Genomic DNA, 21,872 nt, shown 5'->3' on the forward strand with positions numbered 1-21,872 from the left:
AGTCAACAAATATGTGTAAGGAAAGATTGCAGACATCAGGAAAGAAAATTTCAGAAAATAAAAATGATTTGAGACAGGCCAGAAATAATCTCCTGGCTCAAGAATATTCAGGAAGTATTGCCAGTTCCCATGCAGGCCTGGACAAGAAACTTAAAACCCGAGGCTTCAGCTGCTGCTTTTAAAGCTCTTCCCGTTGATGATTACAACTGTAGAAAAGGGGTTGGGGTACAGAGGAAGGCAGCAGCTGGTCACACAGATGGTGTCAAAGCTCAGGATCTGATATTCTGGATTTTATCTAAAGACACCAAGGGGGGGGGGGGGGGTGTGGAGGATCCTGGAAGGGAAGAATGTGTGGCAGAGAAGAAGTCTGAAGGCAACCCAGGATGACAAGAGCACTATTTTGAAACTTGAGATTGCGGAGTGATACTGTTCCATGAAAACACAAACAGAACTGCAAACTAGATCTCAGGGAAGGGGTGGCATTGATGATACAAACAGCAGTGGAGAAGGAGGGCCCCACAGTTGAAGGGAAAGATCTGCTTTGGAGGGCTCTTCAGTTTCTAGTTAGATGCCAACATAAATATTTTTTCTAAGGCTAGCTTAAGTGGACAGAATCCTACATACTTGGTTCTGGTCTTTGAGGCTAAATTTTAAAATGGAAATAAGACTGTGGTGGGGAATCTTTAGGTAACAATGAAAAGGGAGAGAAATGTAGGAATTCCTGAGAAATCCTTTTGATAAAATCAGGATGAAAAATGTCCACCTACTTTGCTGATAATTTTCATCTTTCAGTGAACAGAAAAAAGCAGCAAGGAATGGAAATGAGTATCAGTTTAATCTTAACAAATATGGGGTTGGTCATTTAGTAATACCAGAAACTTTTGGAGCATTTCTAACTGTTAAAGAGAAGCAAATAGAATGAGATGGTATGTACTGAGAGGAAGCATAAACATATTCATAGGCATGAAACACAGAGCTATAGGAATAAAAACAATGTGGTGCTAGAATTAAAGTGCATTCATATTCCTGAATAAATACTTGGAAAAAGACAAGACTAAACATAAGAATGAATTTTCTGGTAAAAGAAGTCAATGGGGACACTGAAAATGTGGACTATATAAACTACACTGTTGAAAATTCTTAACAATGAATGATCAAATATAAGTTGTTATAAGACGTTTAAGAAATCCTAAGAACCCCATCTCATAAATGGATGCAGTAAAAAAGTTATTTATTTACAGAACAGGAAACATGAATAGAAAATGAAAGGGGAGAAAGGAAGTAAGTCTAAAAGAGTAGTTATAAAGGAGCTTCAGGCAAAATAGTAGGATGCTATCTTTGCATATTAAATTAGCAAATAAATAAATGCTTGCGCACATTTTAGAAATTAATTGCTCATTATTTACTAAGAAACATGAAAGATTATTTCTGTTGGCTTACTGATTCTATGTGTAGGAATCATCAAATTTTTTTCTAATAGCTGAAACTCTATATGCATAAAAATGTCCACGGTAATACTGTTTGAGAAATGAGCAAAAAGTAATTCATGAATGCTTACTATGTGCAGTTACTAAGTATTTTATCATAGTGGTTATAGGAAATAGACACAAGCATAATTTTATAGAAAAATTAAAATGCTCTTTGTCATAAATGGCTCAAGTCACAGAACACTTGTCTTACACAAGCATACTGGGTTTGATCCCTATACTGCATCCTGAGCTCTGCGTGGTATAGCCCTAGTGGTCCCTGAGCACCATGGGGTATGTCTCTGTTCCTGCCCATGCACTGCCATGTTAGCTATGGTCACCCCAAAACAACATCAAAAAAGAAAATGCGTGTATTTACTTATGGCTCATTTACGCCTGGCTCTGTGCTCATAGATTACTCCTCGCAATGATTGGGGGACCATATGCAGTGCTGGGAATTGACCCGGGTTGGCAACACGCAAGGCAAACACCTAGTGCAATCTACTATCTCTTCAGCCCTAAGAAACTGATTTTAATGCTAGAAGCGATGAAGGTATGAAAACAGCAGCAACAACAACAAACTCCCCCAAAACCCAAAAGACAAACAAACTAAAAAAAAAAAAAAACCCAAGAACGCACAGCTAGGGAAAATGAAAATACTTTAAATGTGAACAATTAGGATGGTTAAAGAAACTGGAAAAATATTTAATGGATGTCTTAATTTTTTAATAGCTTATAAAATGAGAAATGACAAGACAAAAAGTTAGTGAAATGAAAATTTTTTTTAAGAATCCTGGGATAACTGCGTTAAAAAAAGAAGAGAATACATAAACATTAACCAAGTAAAAAAATGACAAACCTGCCCTTAAGAGGGGGTCCACAAAAGGCATCATGGGGTAGCTCTGAAAACACTGCTTGGCACCTTTCACTGTAGTCTGAGAAATGATGATGGGATACCCAGGAACCACCTGGCCCTGCCCCGCCTCTGCCCCATAATCCAAAAGCAGTTTAAACAGTCACGGTAGCACTGGAATTAGGGAATGTCCCCTGCAGCAAAAATGATGACTCTTTCATAATGAGAAGGGCTGTCCTTCTTTTTGAGGTAAGTTGCTGGGAAAATTCTAAATTGGTCATGGTCAAAGTACCTGAAGATTCAGAATCATAATCAAAATAATGAATGGTGGAGGTTGTGGCTTACTCTCAAAGTCACCCACATTTTCTGAGAGAAGTGAGAGGAAGGCAAAAGTAATTTCTACTCCATGAATATTTCAATTAGGCAGCTGGAGAAATTGGGTGAAAAAATATAAATCTTTGCTCTCAAGTTATTACAAGAAACTATCTGCCTAGATTAACTTTAGCAGGAAGAGACACACACATGTTCAAACCACAGAAAATGTCAATTACGAACACCCGCTCATCCTTGAGCAGACTTATCTTCAATTGTACAAATTTTAGAAACTTTTAATTTTATAAACATGCTAAGTACAATGTTTTTTAATTCCATTGATTTTCGTTTGATGTTTCCCACTTTTCCTTGCCTTTTACCCTAATATTATTTCTTGTACTATTAGAAAGGAACCATATTTACATATACATATGTGTGCATACTAATACATATATGCACATATACCATATGTAAACATGTGCATGTTTATACAGCTTTATGTATATTTTTATATAACTTATTATAGCTATGTTTAATTTTTTTTTACATCTATGACCTTAGTTAATGAAAAAGAAAAAAGAAATCAAATTCTTGGTCAGTTCAGTATACAGAACACAGGTCTGTGGGTGAGAAACTTAGTACTTCTCTACAGATTCTTGCTCTCTTAATTTTCCTTTATTGTAGGTGAAACAACATGCTTATAATAATGATTTTAGTCATGCTTATGGTGAACACAATTACTGCACTTCCACCAGCACCAGTGTGCCCAGTACCTTCCAGCACTCTCCTGGAATCACTCCTCATTCACCTCTTCCTCTGTTGTCTCACTCTCTACCCCATCCCCTGCAAGGAGAGGGGTGTATACACCATATATCTTTATGCACTCAGCCACTCTTGGATACTTGGGTTGTTTTCTATACTTTGGCTATAGTGCCTGCCTCCGTGCCTGGCTGTCCTCACCCGGGCCCCTTGGAGGAGGGTGGGTTGAGTGTCTCTCCTCACCCAGAGAAGAGCCCCGGCAGCTGAAGACCTCTGGTGCTAGCCACAGTCATGCTTAAGACCGCTCTTCACACGTTCGGACGGACCTCACGCATGAAGGAACCGGCGGAGGAACCCAGGTGTGTGGGACCTGGGGCGTAGATCTCCAAAGCCTACTGCTCGGATTGGGACTGGGCCACCTCCACACAGATCCCCCATCTTCCAGTAGGTAGGCGTTACACCCACCAACTGCGCCCCAGTGCCGTGTAATTCCATCAACGGGCCAAGAACCAGAGACTATAAAATCCAGCTCCCGGAAGCACATGGCCGCACTACATCTTATTATCTAGTTCTTACTCTGGAGAACCTAGCAGGCTACCAAAAGTATCCTGCCCATATGGCAGAGTCTGGCAAACTCACGTGGAGTATTAAATATGCCAAAAACCAGTAACAGTGATGGGTCTCATTCTCATGACCCCAAAAGAGCCTCGAATGTGGCACTTTCTAAAATCTCAGGGCTAAAACGAAGAAGACGTTACTGGTGCCTGCTCGAGGAAATCGATGAACAACAGGATGACAGTGATAGTGATACAGTGATACAGTGAAAGTGTTAAAATGAATGTAAGTATACATATCTCTTCATGTCAATAATTTTGCACTCAGGATAAATGAATTTACGCTCCAAATCGTGTTTTTGTTTCGGGGCCACACCTGATGCTCAGGGCTTACTCCTGTCTCTGTGCTCAGAAATAACTTCTGGCAAGCTTGAGGGACCAAATGGTGTGCCAGGAACTGAATCTTGGGAGGCCGCATAGAAAGCAAGCATCCTACCCACTATGCTATCTTCCTACCCCACCCCAACCATCTCCCATCATCTGATTGGATGCACAAAAGTAGATGTTTCTTTGACATTGTAACAATGATAATAGTATATAAGAACTATCATCTCTCAGTAAGAAATTTAGGGAGATCAGGAACTATATCTGTTTTGTTTATTTCTGGACTTTCTACACTAGAAGAAAGACTCAATGGCTATTTCTTAAAAATGACTACTACAAGTGTGTGTATTTTTCTGGATAGTTTAAGTTCCATCTCACTGATTACATTTTTCTCTTAAGTGCCCAATGACAGACACTACAGAAATGTCTGCGTCATAGCCTATATAACTACCAATTCTACACATTCAATTCTACGTATTATATTTACTGCTGTTGTATTTTTTAAAAATCAATTTAAGAACAGTTCCTCAGTGACACATGTGTATGTGTGTATGTGTATGTTGTGTTCTTGGAAAATTCTCAACAAACATGCATTAAATGAGGAAATATTTTAAATTTGCTTCTATTTTGTGATGTTTGTAAATAGTTCTTTTTACCGAATATAGTATATTATGATTCTAAATGGTTGAAATATGGACTTTAGTGCTGGGATTTCTAGTTCTGCCACTTCAAAACTGGAGCAATTTCATAAACTGGTCCTCTGTTTCTCTGTTTATAAAATAGAAACATTACAAAAGCAACAATAAGAAATATTTACTATCATAAAAGAAAGACTGTAGGCTCAAGTGATATAACTATACAGTGAAAGGATTTTGCAAATTGAGAATAGTAAATCTGCCCTTCACTGACTAACTTAAAACATGAAATTGATATCATAATGCCAAGGATGACAGATACTGCCTGTGGTGTGTTTTTTGTTTTTTGTTTTTTTTTGGGGGGGGGAAGCTATTATTAGGCAGAAGAGTAAGGTGACATGTAAAACATCTCCATCCCAGTCTGCACACATACATGCCCAAGTCATCCCTGTCATCCAGTCCAGGTCCTGCTTACACTGGCTTGTGGAGGGATTACTGGGCACCTGGGCACCCCACACCCTTCGGTACTGCTGCAAGCATCTGCATGTCCAGGAGCAAACTTACCAGACACAAGCTGCTGTCCAGGTAAGCCCACAGGAACCATGCCCAAGTTGTTCATGGCGGTGGCCCAGGCAGTCGGATCTGTCACAGACATGTTGAGCTGGGTGGTGTCGATTGCTATACTCCCCAGACCATCAGCGGCTGCACCGGGAGAGAGAGTGCACAAACGCTGACTTAGTGTCCATCAGCATGGTGCGGGTTTGTTTTAAAGAAAATGCTCTATGAAGTGAGACTTCATTTAACACATTTCCAGACAATCCCCCTAACCTCCCCCCCCCCACACACAGACACACATACTCACACACTCACACTTGCACATACAAAGATAGTATTATAATCTACAGATGTCATCTAAAATCTAAAAATACAATGTTTTCCCTAGATGTAAAAATGGAGAGTTTCTGAATGCATTCTGGGAGCAAACTTAATGATTTGTAGTTTATAATATGTACAGTATGCCATGAAGATAGTGCCCTGGAAACAAAATCTACAGTAGAATCATTTCCTTCTGGCAGTGAAATGACATGATTTAAGCTTCAAAGTGAAGAGGTAAAGCAAGAATACACACTTGGTAGAACAAAGTCAATTGGCTTATCAGACAGAATAAATTAATGCAGGATTCCAAGTGTAATTCTGGCCTGGGCACACTTTTCTAAATAGCCAATAGTTATCAAGTAATGTAACTGGTCCTGACTAAATTTATAAGTGTTGCCTTGTAGTAGAGTCCTTCCTTTATAAACACATCCCTACGTAAAAAAAATGCAGGTGTGAAGAGACAGAGTGATAATATAATGGGGAAGGCACTTGCCTTGTGTGCAGCTCACCAGGGCTCCATCCCCAGCATCCCATATGGTCCCTTGGGCCTGCCAGGAGTGATTCCTGGTATAGAACCAGGAGTAACCCCTGGGCACAGCTGGATGTGGCTCCCAAAGAAAACGAAACAAAACCCCCAAATGCAGCTGTGTGCCTAGAGTAACCTTGATAAAATATTTCTTCTAGTCACATATTTTCATCAAAGGAAAAATAATGATAATTTGTCGTGGCTGGGGAGAGAGCTTAAAGGACTGAAATACGGGGTGAGCATGTGCAAGACCCTGCGTTTGATCCCTTGTACCGCATTCTCTTCTACCCCATCCCCTGAGCTATCATTAGATCCCTGACGGCCCCTGAGCTCCTAACCGCATGGCTAAGTATTATTGAGTGTTCCTCAGGCTCTTGAGCACTGCTTCAGAGGGCACCCCCAAATAAATGAAATTTTAAAAAATAAAAAAAAACATGGATCATAATAAAACACATGCATAGAGCAAAAAATCTAAAAACCTAAGACTATGTCCAATTTGACTTGTGTTCTTTGACATTCCCTGTTTCCATGGCTTGATTTCTGGAAGGTTCCCAGGTTTCCTGCTTTGAAGCTTGTTTCGCACTTTCACCCAGCTTTCCCACTCAGAATTGTTTGTGTCTTGCACCCACCACCGACCTTTACCTGCAGCCATCATCCGAGGAAGCTGCTGGGGACACTGGGGGATGCTTTCCAGGCCACTTGCATCGACTATTGCATTCTGCACATCTTGCGGGCCAGGAGCACTTGGAAGGCTGAGTGTGGGGTCCCCACGGAGATCATCCGATTCTGAAAAAGAGGAGAGGAACGTGGTGAGAAACCTAATAGCTAACTGAGGGAGACTTCAAGGGGAGAAACTGGCCTATTCAGAGACAAATCACGCAGGACAACTTGCAGCCTTTGGCCCAGATGGGAAGTTGCTTCCCCTGCCTTTGCCTCTATTTCCTGGCTCTGGGGGGAGCCCTGTGACCTGGAGGGTCCACTGTCAGCTCACCTGAGCCAGGGAGGGTGGGAACAACAGCCTCTTTTGCAGGAGAGTCTTGTCTCCTGCTGAAGAGGCTCCGAGCTCAGCCTTATCAGTCCCGGCACAGCCTCCTCCATCCACCACACATCAAAGCAGAGGGCAGATGCCGGCTACATAGGGTTTTTTAAGTTAAAAAATTAATTGATGTTGTTATTTTGGAAGACGGTTGTCTGTGAAATGCATTCATAGAGGGGGATAAAAAGTAGGGAAGGGAGGGAGGAGGGAAGGTAAGCATCTATTCACCAAGTGGCTGATAAAGGCAAGTGCCCACATTGTAATGGGAAAAGTGAAAGGAGAGAAAGGCCAGGGAAGAGGCTCCCAAAGGGGTGGGAGCAGAAAAGGCAAAGCATTTATTTTGTTTCTGAGTTCTATGGAGAAAAGCACATTTAACTAGCCAGAATTTGTTTGGTCTGCTTTCCTCGTAGAATTAAACAGCTTATACCGCTCTATTTTTTTTTTTTTGTTAGAATCTTCCAAATCCTAGTCCATCAAAAAACAAAAAAATAACCAAAAGCATTACATAGAGTTACAAAGGGCAACTAGCTCACACTACTTATATTATGTATAAGAGTTCTGTGCCTTCTTCCTAACTTCAAAAGGACCAAACGACACAGGATTATACATACAGATTTTAAGCAGTTCAAAATTGGAAGATAGAAATTCATATTGCTTGAGATGGGTGACCCGAGAAGTTTGAATATTAAGTGTTCTATATTGCTATGACAACTGAAGTTAAATATTTGTTTTTATTTCAGAGTACATCTAATGGAAAGTTTTTCAAGCCATGTGGGTAAATGTCAATTTTAGAATCTGATCCTATGATCTCTCTGTATCAGTGTACCCAGCATAAGTGCTGGTTCTTTTATGACATGCTTTCTTATTTATTTGATTCTTAGGTACAAGAAGCAGTGCTCCCTCAGGACAACGTACTGTCAAAGAGAACTTATTGTGAGTAAGGCAAGTGGGAGTGCGGATTTCAGCATCTCAAGGAGAGGTGAGTAACAAACAAATTGTTTCCATAAGTCCCTGGTACTCAGCTGGAGAAGCAAGGGAGACGGTAACAACTGCCTTCAAACAGACCATCAGAAGAAGGAAATCTCTTCCTCATTCAGTCTCCAATAATTCAGGAGTAAACTATAATCAGCACAAGTAGATTATACCTTGCAATTAAATTCTACTGCCCACATTAATTCATATCTTGCTTACATAGTATGTGTCAATTCTCTTGGGTATCCCGAGGAAAGGCGATTTCCCCCATACAAAGGAAACTCAGAATATAAGAAAATGCAGTTAGTCTAAAGGGTCTGTCCTTTAATTATCCCTGCACCAGCAAAATTTCTATGATGAAACCTTAAAGCCTCTGCTTCTCCCTAATGACAAGTATTTCAGACTGCCAAAGTGGGAGTTTGGTCTTACATGTTCATTCTTTTGCTCAAGTATCCCTGTGATCGAGCTATTTCCGATCATGGCAAGGTCATTATTTGTCTTACTTAACTCCCCAAATGAAATTACTTGGCTGGCTTCCTTCTAGCTCAGGTTCTCCCTATGTGAGCATTAATCACAACTGTTTCCTCTCCAGTGCACTGTAAGTTCTGGAACACTTTGTCAGAGAACATCCCTTTGCTTGTACCCTTTAGGACTATGTCTGCCTAGACATGGCTCAGCTGGCCTTTCTGGCCCCAAAGTTTAGGGATGGAGGTTGCTTTCCTGGGCTCTGGAACTATTCTAGTGGTTGTTTTCACCTTAGTGATTATGATCTTACAAAGAGGCATCTAGTGTCCCGAAGGTGTGGAGTTTCTAAGCATTCTTTTTATGTCCATCTTAAAATACTGATATGGTTTCAATAAGACAAGCAACAAACCACTTCAGTGGGCATTGAGAAGCAAGGTTTCATTGGCTAGATGTGGCTTGTAAACCTGAATTTATCCCTGAAAGGGACTGTGGCATTTAATTTATTATACCTCTTCAATCTCCCAATGCAATGATTTTAATGGCACCCCTTTTCATGCAGTAACCAAGCACATGAGAATGTGACAGTTCTGTCACGTCTTGGCCATTTCCAATAGTCTTAAGGATGCCATGGAATTATTTTTAAAAAAATAAAATACCTTAACATTGATTTGATCACATGACTTAGAAGAAAGGTGATACTTTAAATTAACAGCTACCCAGTAATTTATGAACAGTTTTAAGAGCGATGTTTGTACTCGACCAACATCTATCCTCCCCATCGAATACCTGTCTCTTTAAATGATTCAAGGGCACAATGCCTAATTTATCCTTCAAATCAATTTTTCTGCCTTACTTTTCTTATTTCTAAACTATAGAAAAGATTAATATTCTTATTGGTGTTTATTTACCCACAGAGATGTGGGGAGTTAAAAATTACAGCTAATAAAGTACTTGGAATTTAGTAGGTGCTAATTATTATTGTTGAATTTGGAAGTGTGGTGTTTCCATTAAGGTACCCTGGGATCTTTGTGTTCTTTTGAATAATTATGTAATTAATTCTAAAACAGTGAATAACACTTGATATTTCTAAAAGTAAGTGTTGCCCTAGTTTTATATGCCACACCTAAATTGTAGCAGAATTTCTTCATTTTCCACAGTTCTCTTATAAAATAAAATAGTGCAATTTAAAGGCATAGTATTTCTTCTCTTTATTGTTTTATTTAAGAAATGACAAAAGCTTTTGAATTCATAACCAAATATGGAACTGACAGTTTTTGGTTCTGATTCATATTAAGATTAAAATGATCACAAAATAATATGTACAAAATTCTAAGGATGCTGATACAGCTTTGTCTAGGATTTAGCAGATGTCTAACCTGCTCTTTATTAATATATATCCATGTACAAAATCTCATGCTCAATTTAATAAGTGATTAAACAATATATAATTATGCTCTATATTTCATTGGGCCACATCAGAAGGTCAAATAGTTTCTGAAGCTTACAAACTCTCTTATTAACACAGTTCTTAATAATGAAATTCATTCTAACCCTACTCAACTTTTCATGAATCAAGAAACATACCATGCAGTTATAGGTAACTAGCAACTATGGTCTATAAAACTCATAAAAAGGTAAAGGTAAAGGCCCTCCCATTGATCGTTGATTTGCTCGAGCGGGCCCAGTAACGTCTCCATTGGAGACTTTGTTGTTACTGTGCTTGGCATATCGAATACTCTTGGTAGCTTCCCGGGAATGAAGATGAGTTTAGTTTAAAAAAGTAAAATTCAACAATGGTGTTATTTGGTGAGTCTTTAGGCTCAAGCCTACTTTCAAAGGGAAAATTAAGGATGGTCACTTCTCAACAAAACTATGAATTAAGATTCCATCTGACTGAGCAACTCCACTTCTGGGTATCTATCCTCAAAAGCCCCCAAATTTAGAAAGGACACTTGCACCTCCACATTCATTACAGCACTATCCACAATAGCCAAGTATGGAAACAACTCAACAGATGACAGAAACTGTAGCACTGTCCTCCCATTGTTCATGGATTTGCTCAACCGGGCCCAGTAACATCTCCATTGTGAGACTTAACGCCACGGGGAACTTGCCAGAATTTGCCTGTGGGTGAGATACTCTCCGTAGCTTGCCTGGCTCTCCGAGAGTGGCAGAGGAATCTAATCCTAGAGTATATAATATATATACACAGTGGATACTGTTTGGCTATATGAAAAAATGAAATTATGCAATTTGCCATTATATTGATAAATGTGGAGAGTGTCATGGTGAGTGAAGTTAGTCAGATGGAGGGAGACAGATAAAGAATGATCTCTCCCATATCCGGAATATAAAAGCCCATAGTAAGGGAATAACAAGTAACCAAATGCAACAGATTCTAAGAATTTGTTGACAATATGGAGCTTCCAAGGGTAGTGAGATTGGAGGGCCAGGGGATGTAAGCAAGAGACCCTAAAACAGTGGTGTTGGAAATGGGCACTCTGGTGGTGGGTGTAAAGTTGGAATGTTGTATGCCTGAAATTCTACCATTGACAGTATCAAAAAATTATGAATAAAAATGACTAAAATAAATTTAAAAAAGAAGAATTTGAGTGAGAAAGTCAGATTTATTAACGTATTGTAAAGAGTCAATACCAAAGGAAACTCATTTCACATGACACCTAAAGCCTTCTTATTTTATAGGAATTAGCATTTTCATGATTTATATTACTCATAAGAAAAGAAAACTACGTTTTCATTCAAGTTTCTACTTTACCCTTCAAGGACTAAGAAAATATCTTATTTTGATCTTCAATCAGTAGGATACTCTCTTGAGTTTATGGAAAAGAGTTCTGTAGTTAAAAAATAACATTTAACTTTATGATTTTTAAGCAACTTACTCTCTATGGATAATAATGGAGTCATTTGTTTCATAGAATGGTAAACAGTAATTCAGAATAATATGGTAGGGTGTTTGCCTTGTGCGCAGATGGCTGGGCTGAGCTGGGTTCAATTCCTCTGCTCCTCTCGGAGAGCCCGGCAAGCTACGGAGAGTATCTCGCCAGCACAGCAAAGCCTGGCAAGCTCCCATGATGTATTCAATATGCCAAACACAGTAACAGCAAGTCTCACAGTAGAATGTTACTGGGCCCACTCGAGCAAATCGATGATCAACGGGAGGACAGTGCTACAGTGCTACTTTAATTGAGAAACAATTAGAAAAGCTTAACGCCTTTAATCAGTTTTGTGAAATTCTTGCTAGGATCTCTTCAAATACAAAATGATACCAGAGACCACACTTTTCTTACTACAGTGAGTTAATAAAGAGGCCTCTAAGGGGAATGAGTGCTGTTAAGTACTGGGTCTTGTTTGCGTATCTAAGAGATGAGTAGAATCTGTAAGTTTTGAAACAGTGTGGAACTGCTCTGCAAAATGCAGCAACAGAAGACAGGACTGCCAAGAGGGGAAAGATAGTGGTCTTTGATAGGAAATTGGTTGGGGGAGAAGGGGTGTCTCAGAGAAACAACTGGTTCACTGGAGAGGACACAATGTAAATATTTCCCCAGTCCCTCTGCAGAAAGGTCACTAAAGTCTAAATTACTCATGAATTCTTATAAGTAACTTTAGGTTCGTAAAGTGCTTTAGAGTAGAGAGCCTGAGAAAAATAATCAAGAGGAAGCTTAAAAATGGAGACTACCAGGTACTATGTAATAAATCATAATGAAATTTTCAAGTCTTAAGTATATAGGATGTTGGTTATTAATAATCAAAATATACTGATCGATGAGAAAGTAAGATTTAGACTTTGGAGAAGAGATTTAGGTCAGGTTTTCTAAATTTTATTTCAATAGAACTATATTTTTGCATAATTTGTGATGAGAGTAGAAATATTATATCAAAGCTAAAAAGATTTTTTTTTAAGTAGAGAGAAAGGTTATTCTAACAAATGGTATAGGCCAAAGATAGACTGGACAAAGATCAATTCTTATAAAACTTTAGAGCAAAGCTATGCATTCAAAAGGTCTTTGAACAGCTAACCTGTTACTCATAATATTTATGAAATCACTGAACTCTTTTCAAGGATGTCACAATTTACATCCATCACAGTACAGTTCACCCAAAGAGAGATGCTTTTGCTTTTCTACAGAAACTTTGGCTTGTCCTTGAAGGCCTGATGAAGGGGATACATAGTCCCTCCACCTTTTCCCCCTCATTCACAGTTCCTTTCTCTACACTAGCAGTTAAATCTCCTTATTTTCATTACCTAATGAAAAACAAAAACTTAGGATGATAAAGGAAACCAGACATCTCTGTGTACATCTGCAGCCGGAAGAAGGAGGCAAGCATGGTGCCTGGAAGTAACAGGTTCTATCTGTCTGTCTGTCTGTCTGTCTGTCTGTCTGTCTCTCTCCTCTCTCCCTATATATATCCATATACTCAACATATATGTTCACATGTGTATAGGTGTATATACACACAAGCAGAAGTGCATAAATGTAACTATTTTGTAAAATATACTTACAGCAATATATCAATTTTTTGTATACACATATTCTATTTCAAGGAAAGAAGAGTAAAAGGAAAAATAAAAGGAAAAGAGGGAAGTAATTAAGGAATGGAGAGAGAAACTTTGTTGACCAATCTTAATGCTAAAGAACACAAAAGTCAAACTGCTGTTGGAAAGCAAAATACAGATGAATATAGTGTCAAAGAAAATAATTTTTTAAGGAGGTAAAATCTTTCCAGATAAGCTATGGTGCACTTAAGAAGTCATCCTCCAGGAAGCAAAATCCCCACATCCCTCACAGTCGCTGTAGGGTCACAAGCAGGTTACAGTCAAGCTCTCCTTTTGTAAGACTTCTTGCAGCTGCTCTTTGAATAAGCCCAGGTCTATAAATAACTGCTTCTTTAGACCCATTAGGCAGCACATTAGTGTAACAAAAGCATATATGTATGAATTCACTGGATGAAAGGGAAAGTTTTGATTTGGCGTGTACCACAGATGATAAAAAGCAGATCTGGCCATTTCTCAGACACAAAATACCATTATGGGTCCATGATTACGTCCTCCATTTTTCTACTTTGTCCAGCAACCATCATTCTCCAAAAAATTATCATTCCTTCTTCTTAGGGAGAAAATGGTTACTGCAGGAATGGTAAGGTTTTGCCCAGGCATGCCTGTTTTGAAGGAGAGACAGTGAGGGAGCAGAGAGAAGGAGAGGGAAAGGAATGAGAGCCAGAGTATCTCTCATTATAATCATATGATTTAAAAAAATAGACATTTTCCAAAGAGACAATTGAACCAGTTTTGGCAGGATAGTAGATAAACCTGTTAATTTTTTTTTTTTTTTAAGAAAAGATCTCTGTTTGTAGACACAACAGATCCAGCAATACTATAAGTATGCAGGCTATGAGGGTTGGGGAGGAACCTGCTGACCTGAGTGGAGGAAAATTGACACTAGTGAAACATCGCACACCCAAAAATCAACCATGAATAACTATGTAAATCACAGCCTTAATTGAAAAGAGTCTGGCAAACTCCCCGTACCCAATATGCCAAATACCAGTAACAATGATGGGTCTCATTCTCCTAAAGAGCCTTGAATATAATCTCAGGGCTAGGATGAAGGAGACGTTACTGGGGCGTGCTCGAGGCAATCGACGATCGAATTGAAAAAAAAAAATAATGTAAAAAGTAGAACTATAGCACTGTCCTGTAGCACTGTCCTCCCGCTGTTCATCGATTTGCTTGAGCGGGCACCAGTAACGTCTTCATTGTAGACTTGTTGTTACTGTTTCTGGCATATCGAATACACCATGGGCAGCTTGCCAGGCTCTGCATGTGGACAGAATACTCTTGGTAGCTGGCCGGGCTCTCTAGAGGGATGGAGAAATCGAACTGGATCGGAGCGATAGCACAGCGGTAGGGCGTTTGCCTTGCACGCAGCCAACATGGCCGACCCGAGTTCGATTCCTCCACCCCTCTCGGAGAGCCCGGCAAGCTACCGAGAGTATCTCGCCTGCACGGCAGAGCCTGGCAAGCCACCCATGACATATTCGATATGCCAGACACAGTAACAACAAAGTCTCCAATGGAGACGTTACTGGGCCCGCTCGAGCAAATCGATGAACAACGGGAGGGCCTTTACCTTTAAAAAGTAGTAATGAAAAAAATATTTTTATGGGAGTAACATCTGACAGTGTTGAGAAGAGGGGTTATGCAATGCCAGGGGGTGAACCCAGGACTCACACATACCAGGTATGAGTGCTACCTCTTGAGCTACATACTTGGCCCAAAGGCAATGTTCTCTGGTACTCAGAAAAATAAGATTTAAGCATCTATTCATAAGAATAAGGAAATGTCAGGTAATATTAGTTTTCAGGAAGCCTTTGCTTTTAAAAATTAGAATTTATATTCCAGAATTGAACAAATAATAAGTGAAAAGTTTTGTGTAAACAAGTTTTTTTATAATATAGGATCTTCCACCTGTAAAAATTTTCTTAGGGCAGTATTGGTCCTGAAAACTATGAAACATATAAAGCCTTAACTCATTCCTCTCTAGTGAATATCTATCACACACACACACACACACACACACACACACACACACCACACACCCCCCACACACAATATGTTGTTTTTTATCTTCCAAAATAGACCTAGAATGGAAATGCTCATCATTGCTTACTCTGCTGGTGAGTGAATTATTAAATGAGGCAATCTCATCTGCACACAGAGGCCTGAATTTATTAAGAATAGAAGAGTCTCACTTTGAGGAGTCCCTGAGATTCAAGACAAACACATCCAGCTTCATGGAGCACCAGCTCACAGACCTGAGTCCACTCATTCCAGCAACTTCCAGGAACAAAGGCACCCAAATGTTATTGAGAGGCAACTGTTTCCAAGTAACCTTCACCCCTTCAAAACACTTTCCTCCTCAGAGACATTTTTTGAAAATTTAGATCGGAACACTGACTTTGAGTGCCCTTTCTGCAGTTAAGTGCAAAAGTAAAGAACCCCACCAGAGATTCTTTTTCTTTTGTCCTTTCTCCCTGGTCACAGGGAGCTTAGGTTTATTGGGTTATACTTATCACAGTGCTCCTGAGGCACTCCTATTTTTTTTTTTTTTTAGTTTTTATACTTTTATTTTTTTTCTTTTCTTATATATATTTAATTGAATCACTGTGGGAAAAGTTACAATGCTTTCAGGTTTAAGTCTCAGTCATACAATGATAAAACACCTTTCCCTTCACCAGTACTCATTTTTCACCACCAAGAACCCCAATGTACCCCCCTTCTACCCCTTCCCAATGCCTGTTAGGCAGATGATTTCTACATAACTCTCTCTCTCTACTTTGATTACATTCATTATTTTGACAAAAGATGCACCATTATTGTTTAGAATTTTCCCCTAACAATCAGAATTGCTGAAAAGGCATTGTGAAATAATTTGTTTTCTATAGCTGATTATGAGAACCATATGATATCACACAGCCGTGATAGTGACCAATCAATTTTTGATTTCTGATATTTTACTAGGTAAGTCTGGAGGGATTTCTGTAAAGAGCCAGATAATTAGGAGATTGGTTTCTGTGCGTCTGGAGCCATGGCTGTGCTGGAGAGTCACTCGTGGAAGGCGACTCATGACCTCGGTAGGGTGTGAAGGACGGGCCGGTACCGGCCCCCTTCCCATGAGACTGCAGTTGCCCCATCACCGCCAGCTCATACCTGGCTTTCCAATAAGCTCTGAGGCGGCAGCCACCTTGCTGCCCGTGGGGGAGGCAGGGGGGGAGGCAGAAGGGAGCAACACCCTTCCCCTACCGGGGAGGCATGGTGCCATAGGTTAACGCATGGTCCATTCACTTCTTTGCAGCAAGCTGCCGGGCTCTGGATTAAGTCTTTTTGCCTCGAGCCATGGCCATGCCAGAGAGCCACTCTTGGGGGCAACTCATGAACTCGGTGAGGTGTGAAGGACGAGCTGGTACTACCCCCCACCAGAGATTCTGAGGCACATACAATCACACACACACAAAAACTTAGGAACAAAAATTGGAACAAGGTGGCTTTCTCACTTCTCCTACACAAGTAGTCTCTGGATATATACTCTGAGGTCCTCACATTCTCATTTTATTCTATTTATTTTGTGGGGTATCCCTCAGAATGCCTATGAACTCTCAGTTAACCAGGCTGGTGGTTCAATGCAAGGATCCAAGAATGTGTTGCTCATCTGGCTCTGATACTCAGCCCAGTGGTATCCAGGGCCACATCTAATGATACTGAGAGGACCATAGGTTGTTGGGGATTGAACTGGAGTTGATTTACACAAGACATGGGCCTCAATCCCTGGAATATCTCTCAGGCCTCTACATTCTTATTTTAAAGTTTCTATAGAATAGGAGCTGGGACATATTTCAGTGGTTAGGTTGCATGTCAGGCATGTACTCAACGTGGGTGCAATACCCAGCCTTGCATGGTCCCCTAAGCATTGTTAAAATGCAATCTTGGAGGCCCTACCTCCACAGGTGTGACACAGGTCATACAAGCACCATAAGAGCCCATGCAGACTACGCCGTTAGGTCTTCTCATTAAACCACAGGCCCAGCTGACTGAGACTCACTGGAAGAGGCCCTGAGATCTCTTGACTCTTGAGCACTACTTTGGACCCTCCCCATAACTCTCACCCCTTTATTCCCCTCCCCCATCCCTCTAAAGTTCTGTATCATTGACAATGTAAACAGTTTTAACTCAGGGGTTCAGGTGAAACATCAAAGCTCCATAGCAAAACTACAAACTATTGCTAAGAGACACTAGAGGAAGGAGACTTGAGAAACTGAGCCCCCCCTTCAAGATGTCAAGGTGTAGCTGTAGGTGGATGTCAAGCTCCAAAGACACAGCCTTGGAGTATTACAGCATATGAGCAGCTCATGGCTATTCTCAAAGGGAACTTTCACAGGCACGCTCAGAATAGGAGAGGCCTGTTGGTCACAGGATGCTCCTTTTGGTCACACACACAGTGATGGCAATTTCTCTATAGGTCATCATCTCCTTGCGATCCAGGGAATAGCGGAGCAGACAATACATCTTTCCTCCTCTAATCTGAACAGGGCTATCCCTGGTCTTTTCCTTACACGTTCATTTCACACCTTGACCCAACCATGGAAAACATATTAAGCTACAAAGTGGAACATTTTAATTGTAGTGGGTGAATAACTGGCCTTTAAATAGCTGTGAGCTTTGGTAAATGGATTATCTATTTTCCAAAATGCCCTGATTAGAGTGGTATAATCTATGGAAATCTACTGGCAATAAAAACCAGATCAGACCAAGACCAGCCAGAGCCAGTTGCTCATCCTGTTTCACATTGCTCCTGGTCCAGTCACAAAGAACATGCTGGTTATTCTTTAAACCAATGGACTCTTAATGATGCCATTGCAGCACCATGAATAAAGCAATAGCCCTGTGGTCATGACTGCCCCAGAATTCAGATTTGGTACGACACCTCCCTGCCCCCACCTCCAATTTGTTGCCAGACACCTTGATTTTTCTCTTTCTCTAAAATGACCACCACCCACAGCCCTTGTTTATGCATGGTCACCACCAATGGGCAGGTAAGTGGGGACCTCAAGTACCCTGGGACTTGCCTTTCTACTATTTGCATGCAGGTAGAGAGATAGGGAATGGGGAGCGGGTGCTAGCAAGCTGGGCTGGGAAAGACGCAGTTATTGCAAGCAAACACCAGTCAAAGGTGTAGGATAACATTGCTTTGTCCTTTCTCCCTTGCCAAGGAGCTTAGGTTTATCAGGTTCCACCTATCACAGTGCTCCAGAGTCACTCCCATTCCTTCGTTTATCTGTAACCACTTCTCAGTGCTCTCTTCCCCAACCAGTGAAGCAGCTTTTTCCCTAATCAGAATCTGTTAGTTTGTAAGATCTGGTCCTTCCAGGACACTGAAATTGTATTGTAAGTTAATATTGCCTTTCTCCTCTCCTTATGTTTTTTGAATAGTTTACTTTAATGCAATGTCCTTTTTGTATAGATACAGGAAGACCGTTAATATTATGCTTTGTAACTAAGGATTTAATTGGCTCTGAATGTTATTCACTCCTGGGCATCTGCTTTCTTGACATAAACCTCAGTTGCCCTTGTTTCCTAACACCTCAAAAGCCGGGTCCCGAGGGACTGAATGGACCCAGGGCAAGCGATGAGCTACTGTGGCATCAAAATGGGCCAGGCCAAAGTGCCACAATTCTTAACTATAAGTTAAGAATTTGATCATAGACAAATGCTGTCATGATCCAAAAGTAACTAGAGACTACAACCCTGCTAGGGATAGAAAAGATTATCTGGCCTGAACACTGTAGTCTGAGATTAAAATGGCCCTAGAAGAGCAATCCTATAAATTTAAGGTATTTCTTACTGTATCCATACAAAATGATTTATATTATGTATGCTTATATGTTTGTTGGACAAGGAGAGGAGAAACACACCCAGGGGATTCCGTTCTAGGGTGGGTTTCCTGCTGAGAGAGTATCTATCCTAGAAGTGGCTTTCCCAGAGGGAAAGAACTCTACCCCTATTGATTGTGACCACACCCATGTGTAATTGTTACCCCAACCCCTCATGCTTTGGGATTTAACTGTACTGTAAGAGTGGGCTGGGGCAGAATCTGGAAAAAACCTGAGTGCCCGAGAACAGATGACTGGTTAAAGAAACTTTGGTACATTTACACAATGGAGTACTATGTAGCTGTTAGAAAAGAGGAAGTCACGAAATTTACATACAAGTGGTACTACATGTAAAGTATCATGTTAAGCGAAATGACTCAGAAAGAAAGGGATAGACATAGAAAGATTGCATTCATCTGGGGAACATAAAGTAACAAAATACGAAACTAACACCCAAGAATGGCCGAGATTAGTACCAGGAATTTTACTCCATGACCTGGAGGCCAACCACACATACTAGGGGAAAAGGGAGCTCAGATAAAGAGGGGAACACCAAATAAAGGTATTGGGAGGATCCTCCCAGGATAGGAGAAGCATGCTGAAAGAAGACTATAGACCAAACATGATTGCCATTCAATGTTTCTTTTGCAAACCACAACACCCAAAAGGAGAGAGAGAACAGAGGGGAATGCCCTGCCACAGAGACAGGGTGGGATGGGGGGATGGGGGGTGGGAGGGATACTGGGATCCGTGGTGGTGGGAAATGGGCACTGGTGGAGGGATGTGTATTTGATCATTGTATAATTGAAACCCAAGCACAAAAATGTGTAAGTCTGCAACTGTACCTCATGATGTCTCACTATTAAAAAAAATTTTAATTAAAAAAAAAGAGTGGGCTGGGGGATCAGAACCGAGACTCCAGAGAAGGAGAAGAAGGGGGATCAGTATTCAGATTCCAGAGTCAGAAGGAGGATGAAGGGGGATTGAGAAGGAGAATGAAGTAGCACGGGGGAGGGAGAGGCAGAGGAGGAGACAGGAGTGGATGGAGAGAGGACTGGAATAAACTTCAACTAAGCCCATCCAGCCTGGCCCTCGTTTCCTTCCTTCATCTGCCCATCGCCATCGACCTCCCCCAGGGTTGGGGAACCGGCGTGAGACTATAGAATGCTGGCGGTGGGAGAGATAGACCGCTGCTTTTGCAGTCTTTTTTGAGTTTACACAAAAGGTATGAAGGACTTGGAAATACAGGACCCAGGCATGGAGCCTGAACAACCTTCGGGGCTGATAATTCAAGGTCCAGCCCAACTGTTGGGATCCCTGAGAGAAGAAGCAAGGACAAAGGCTGCTATTAATGGAGTATCCACATTTAATTGGGTGGGGGGGTTGTTAAAAAGAAAATCCCTAATTAATTCCTGCTTATGCAAAGAATTTCAGACCAAGGCAATTAAATGAAATATCCATATAAAATCCTGTCCTCAAAGTCACTGACTGCCCTCTCCACTCTAGAGAAGCCCACATTTTCTCTCGTGTGCTTAACTCTCTCCTCCCTCTCATATTTCCCAAATGAAGTTATCTAATATTTTGTCTACTTTCTGAAATTATTTTACGTGAAAGCCAACAATGGACTAGAAAGAGAAAACCTGGTCAGATGTAAGACCAATTTTCCTTTACTTCCAAAGAGCAAATTCCTCACTTCAGCCAAGTTGATGGCTCCCTCAGAAACCAGCTGGTGGGGACTAAAGTGTGTGCCATGAAGAAGCAGGACACATTGACTGCTACGTGAAGCTGGTAAAATGCAAAGTGCATGCCCATAGCAGTCTTTATGAGTCCTAACCTTCCTAGCGCTTTCTAGGGGATTGGAGAGCGTAAAGAGGGAAGCAGCAGACTCCTCTCATTTTTTTCCCCTCTTGGGCCACACCCAGGGGTTATCTTGGCTCAGGGGTTATCCTGGCTCTGCACTCAGGAATTACTCCTGATGGTGCTTGGGGGACCATAAGGGATGCCGGGAATTGAACCTGAGTCAGCCATGTGCAAGGCAAATGCCCTACCTGCTGTACTATCTCTCCGGCCCTAGACTCTACTCTTGAGGTAATTGCCTTTCTTATCATATCACATAAACCACTGCAACATTATTCCACAGAGTCACAGAAAGTGTGTTGACCTCAAGGTGGGGGCTACTGAGGGAGGAGAACTGGGCCATGTGCAGCAGGCCATCCAGTGGAAAGTCTCAGCTGGCAGGGAGAATCATGGGGATATGGGCCAAATTCTTAGTGTGAGCATGGTCTTGCTCAGTAGAACTCTTAGGGAGGTGCTTTGATAGGAAAAGGCCTGAGAAGCCCAAAGAGATGCATGGGTTCTGGAGGGGACACAACATAGTGGTTTTAGCCCTGACACATTCATGATTCCTAAACTAACATAAGGGTTGTCCTAGCTCTCTCTTGGTGAGAGTCTATTATATGTGCTGGTTGCTTTTGGAGGTCAGGGATCATTGGAAGTTAGTATTACCTGCCTGAAGAATTCTTCACAAGGTTTCCATAACTTAGAAAGCCCCTGTGGAGAATTCTGACCTCTGTCACCCCCACCCCAGA

General features: G+C 41.0%; 1 protein-coding gene across 2 annotated transcripts in view; it reads right to left on the bottom strand.

The window, feature by feature from the left end:
* The window catches only part of ENOX1 (ecto-NOX disulfide-thiol exchanger 1), a 470,609-nt gene that overhangs the window by 227,070 nt on the left and 221,667 nt on the right, over positions 1–21,872 (bottom strand). For both annotated transcript variants that reach the window (XM_056109825.1, XM_056109824.1), the window contains exons 4-5: positions 7,008–7,151; positions 5,528–5,665 (exon numbers count right to left, since the gene is read on the bottom strand). In XM_056109825.1, coding sequence (XP_055965800.1) covers positions 5,528–5,665; positions 7,008–7,020 — 151 coding nt within the window. In that variant the 5' untranslated portion in view covers positions 7,021–7,151. The remainder of the gene's footprint in view (positions 1–5,527; positions 5,666–7,007; positions 7,152–21,872) is intronic.

This window comes from Sorex fumeus, unplaced genomic scaffold, assembly GCF_029834395.1.
Source record: "Sorex fumeus unplaced genomic scaffold, SorFum_2.1 ptg000008l, whole genome shotgun sequence".
Taxonomy (NCBI): Eukaryota; Metazoa; Chordata; class Mammalia; order Eulipotyphla; family Soricidae; genus Sorex; species Sorex fumeus.